The sequence below is a fragment of the Epinephelus moara genome, chromosome 13 (genome assembly GCF_006386435.1).
Source record: "Epinephelus moara isolate mb chromosome 13, YSFRI_EMoa_1.0, whole genome shotgun sequence".
Classification (NCBI taxonomy): domain Eukaryota; kingdom Metazoa; phylum Chordata; class Actinopteri; order Perciformes; family Serranidae; genus Epinephelus; species Epinephelus moara.
In genome coordinates, this window is record NC_065518.1 from 947,660 (window position 1) to 952,325 (window position 4,666).

Here is a 4,666-nt window from a genome sequence, read left to right on the forward strand (position 1 = left end):
TTGTGTGTGATTTATCCTGGCTTCATATGAGCAGAGGAAATCTCTGCTTGTCGCTAGGCTAATTTATACAATGTAAAATGCCATAGGCTTGTGCTAATAACGTTAGCATGTTATATTTGTTTGGAAAACGTGTTTAGTATAAGACAGTTGTTTTGTCAGTGGACCTTGTGAGCTGTAATGGAGCCGAACGTTACCTTTGTTGCTGTTGTCCCAGGCTTCATATGAGTAGAGGAAATGGCCGCTAGCTGCTAAGCTAATTTCGCCATAGACTCGTGCTTTGTTTCCACTGAGGGAAATGGTTTCAGCTTGCAAATATAGACAGGAGGTCTGCGTTAGAGCCCTGCGTGGGACAGTTTTCTTCATCCCGCTCCCGCTGAATTTCTGACCATTACCGCCCGCACCCGCAATGTGTATGTCCACTCCCGCCTGCTCCCGCAAAACTATTATAAGGCTATTAATAAAGAGATTCATGGGGTTGTTTTCATTCAGTTTTTAATGAAATAAAGGCTGTTTCATATTCTATTCTCCTCCTCTGTATTTATTTATTTTTCTACCTTTATATAATCACGCAGTGATTGAGGTTAAGGTCTCTTTTCTGAGAGAGACCTGAATAAGAAACATTAATGAGATAAAGATAAAGCCTATGATCATCACACCTCTTTATGTAGGCTAATTAACAAATAGCAACGAGAGTAGTCTGTGAGTGGCTCAAATAACACTAATAAATAACATAAAATAAACAAAGTTAACGAATGAAAGAAATGAATTTAACAAATGAATCACTTGGCCATTATATTGCTGTGGAGGAAGAGAATGTTGCTGACCGACTGCGGTCCCAATCCTTTGCGTCTCTCTTCCAAGATGCGCCCACAGACACTCAAGGCCCGCTCTGAAGGCGCACTGGATGCAGGGATGCTGAAGATGAAACGCACCAGCTTTGAGAGCGCTGGGAAGTAGAGGGCTCAGTGCGCCTTCAGACCTTGTTTGAGCTTCTTTTCCACAACATTTGTGAACTCCATCCTGTCGCTATAGGCTACATCCTCATCACGCAGTGTTTTTTTAGCTGCCCGTTCCCGCCCGCAGCAAAGTTCAAACCGCCCGCTCCCGCAAGATTTGGGTTGGGTCCCGTCACCACGACATGTAGTTACATTTCTGGGGAGGTGCAGGTCAGGCTACAGCGTGGGCACTACACTGATTCAAAAGTGTCACTGTAGGATGCGTGCAGCACAGAAACTACTCTGGACTTTTAAATATATATCTGCTATTTATCTTCTGTGACCTCATCTTTGTTTTGTGGAGATCAAGTGTCTGCAGGTCTTTTTATATGAAACTTAATAAATAACAATTTTACCTTGGACACAGATCGAAACAGTAGATTCAGGGTGAAGGTTTGATTCATGCTGAAAAACAAACAAACAAAAACTTTTTTTCTGTATGTAAAAGCTTTAAGATGTAAAGAAGGCTTCAGTAACACTAAAACCTGCAGCGCACAGTTTGAATCATATAAAAATATTGACATCAACAAACAAAGAAGGAGATTTTTTTTAAGACATGAAAGCGTATTTAAACACATGCGTGACTGCTCTCCCTTTAAATTTGGTCATTCACTTATTCCTGGACAGAAAATGGTTGCATGTGACTGTACACTGAATCTACGGGACAAAAATACCACATGGCTCGCTCATATTTCATGTTACTATTGAGGGGTCGTAAATTACAGATGGAACCGCCTTCCTCTCATCCAATCACTGGAGATTATCTGCTCCCACTCCGATCCATCCCTCCCAGCTGCCTTCCTCTTACTGGGTTACAGCAGCACGAGGACAGCTGTCTATACATCTCACACACACACACACACACACACACACACACACACTCTATCTAGAATTTGAGGTTCTTTGGGACCTCCCAGGGGAACTCTTTCCTGCCAAAGTGTCCGTAGCAGGCCGTCTTCTGGTAGATGGGTCTCTTCAGGTCCAGGTCACTGCAGCATGAGACAGATACATTCAGATACTTAAACCTTGAGTATTTTAACATTTCCCACAACGATCATGTTGCACATATTAATAACAAAACAGATGCAGTGTGATCAGTTTAATGCAGACCTGACGATGACGCCGGGTCTGAGGTCAAAGTTTTTGTTGACGATCTGCAGCAGCTGCTTCTCGCTCAGGTGAGAGGAGCCGAAGGTGAAGAGGGAGATGGAGAGCGGGTGGGCCACTCCGATCGCATACGCCACCTAGAAATACAAAGAGAAAACAAGTCAATCAATCAATCAATCAGTAGATCTTTGATGACTTGTAGACGAGAGTTTAAGTTAAAACTGTGAACTGTATTTTTGGCCTTGTGCAGGATTTTGGGGATGGATTTAACTTTTCTGTGTCAAAGTGACTGGACCAAAAGGAGTGTCCATATACTTTTGGCCAGAGTGACAGACAGTCCTGATCATGAAGGATTCTCGGAAGGGCGCAGTACCATCCAACTACCGGCCAATAACCTGCTTCTGTACAACATGGGAGCTCCTGTCAGGCATCATAGCGACCCAATACATGAGCAAGGCCCATAAAGGAATTGGTAGTAATACCAAGGTAGCCAAACACCAGCTACTGGACAATAGAGCACTCACCCAAGACTGCAAGACCAGGCAGAACATCCTGTGCACCGCCTGGATCAACTAGAAGAAAGCCTAAGACTCAATGCCACACACATGGATACTGGAATGCTTGGAAATGTACATCAACAGGACACTAAGAGCCTTCATCAAGAACTCAATGGGGCTGTGGAAAACGACTCTGTAGGCCAACTCACAAGTTACCATCAAGTGCGGCATAAATCAAGGGGATGCACTCTCCCTGCTCCTGTACACCTGCACAGGCCTGAACCCCCTCAGCCAACTCATCACAAAGAGTGGCTTCGGATACCAGTTTCGAAGTGGTGCAACCATCAGTCACCTGCTCTACGTAGATGACATGAGGCTGTTATGCTAGGGGTGAGCGAGACATCGACTCACTGATCCACCTCACTAAGGTCTACAGCAGTGACTTCAGAGTGTCATTTGGACTGGATAAGTGTGGTCGCATGGTGTCAAAAGCCCCTTTTACATTGCCAGATTTTCAGCGAATGTTGGGCCGTTTTGCCGGCGAGCTGTGAGCGTTTAGACACACAGAGCCGGATTGGCGAGCAGCTAGTAGCAAGAGGGAAACACAAACCTGACAGACACTGTAAAGATGAGCAACTGGGGAGACAAGGAATTGCGCGCCCTCCTTGTCCTCGCAAACGAAGAGGCCATTAACCATCAGATGACGGGGACGGTGAAGAACGGGCCGACTTACGAGAGAAACGCCTAAGGACTGACCAGCCGCGGCTTCCCTCCCACGTCACTGTTTACGTCACACACTGAGCTACACGATTTGTTACTTGCTCACGCCCCCCATTGCCCTGAAAAAGGCACATTCTGTATAAACAAAAGTAGGTAGGCGGCATTTTGCTGCACTCCCCGATTTTGTTTTTATACTGCCAATGCTGAAAAAGACTGATTGGACTTTCCTGCAAATTTGCACAACTCCTGTCTAAAAAGGGCCAAAGAGAGGGAAGACGATCAGGACCAAGGGGGTTGAACTACCAGAGGGCAGCATTGCAGATGTTCAGGACAGCTACAAATATCTTGGGGTCCAGCAGGCAAATGGGAATCATGAGGAGGCCGCAAGAAAGTCATAGCCAAAAACCTTTACAGAGTGAGGCAGGTCCTGACAAGTCAGCTGCACAGAGAGAACAAGGTCCGAGCCATCAACCCATACGCCCTACCAGTCATCGTATACCCTACTGGTATAATAAGCTAAGATACTGCACAGAACCCTCAAACTCCCAGGCCTTTGGTAAAGGACCCGAACCTTTTTCCTTTGAGCTTCAAGAAAAAAGAAAACCTTAAAACCAATAAAAGAAGCTCCACACCAAACATTACGAATGTCTCATATATTTCAGAAGGACTTGTTGATCTCACCTGCACCAGCACCCTCCTGCACAGTTTGGCCTTCACCAGAGACTTTGCCACCCAGCGGGCGGCGTAGGCAGCTGAGCGGTCCACCTTGGTGTAGTCCTTCCCAGAGAAAGCCCCGCCGCCGTGAGCCCCCCAGCCCCCGTATGTGTCGACGATGATCTTCCTGCCCGTCACTCCAGCATCGCCCTGACAGAGAAACACAAAAACACTTACATTTACATCGCTTCTGCAAAAACTGTGGATGTTAAATGAAAAATTTACTGTTCTTCTGTATTTTGTAGGATTTTTTACATTGAAAATGATCTTTATCTTCTAATTAAACCTAATTATGTTGAGCCATAAATCATCATGTTATACAAGGAGTTTCTGTCGTGATCCTGGTTTTTGTTTATATTCTGTTATCTTGAGGACGTCGTTTTGGGGTTTCCTAAATATTATATTTCCTATAATACACCGGGCACCTTCTCTTCTCTCTCTCTCTCTCTCTCTCTCTCTCTCTCTCTCTCTCTCTCTCTCTCTCTCTCTCTCTCTCCCTCTCTCTCTCTCGTATTCTATTACTGCATCTTGCTAACTCGGCCATTCTGGATGTCACTAACTCGGCTTCTTCTCCGGAGCCTTTGTGCTCCACTGTCTCTCAGATTAACTCATATCGCAGCGGTGCCTGGACAG

General features: G+C 45.4%; 1 protein-coding gene across 1 annotated transcript in view; it reads right to left on the minus strand.

Moving 5' to 3' along the window:
* Positions 1-480: 480 nt before the first annotated feature.
* Positions 481-4,666, minus strand: part of LOC126399465 (S-adenosylmethionine synthase-like) — a 15,621-nt gene continuing 11,435 nt past the window's right edge. The window contains exons 7-9 of the mRNA XM_050059468.1: positions 4,001-4,183; positions 2,106-2,239; positions 481-1,984 (exon numbers count right to left, since the gene is read on the minus strand). Of these exons, the coding sequence (XP_049915425.1) occupies positions 1,882-1,984; positions 2,106-2,239; positions 4,001-4,183 (420 nt within the window). The 3' untranslated portion in view covers positions 481-1,881. The remainder of the gene's footprint in view (positions 1,985-2,105; positions 2,240-4,000; positions 4,184-4,666) is intronic.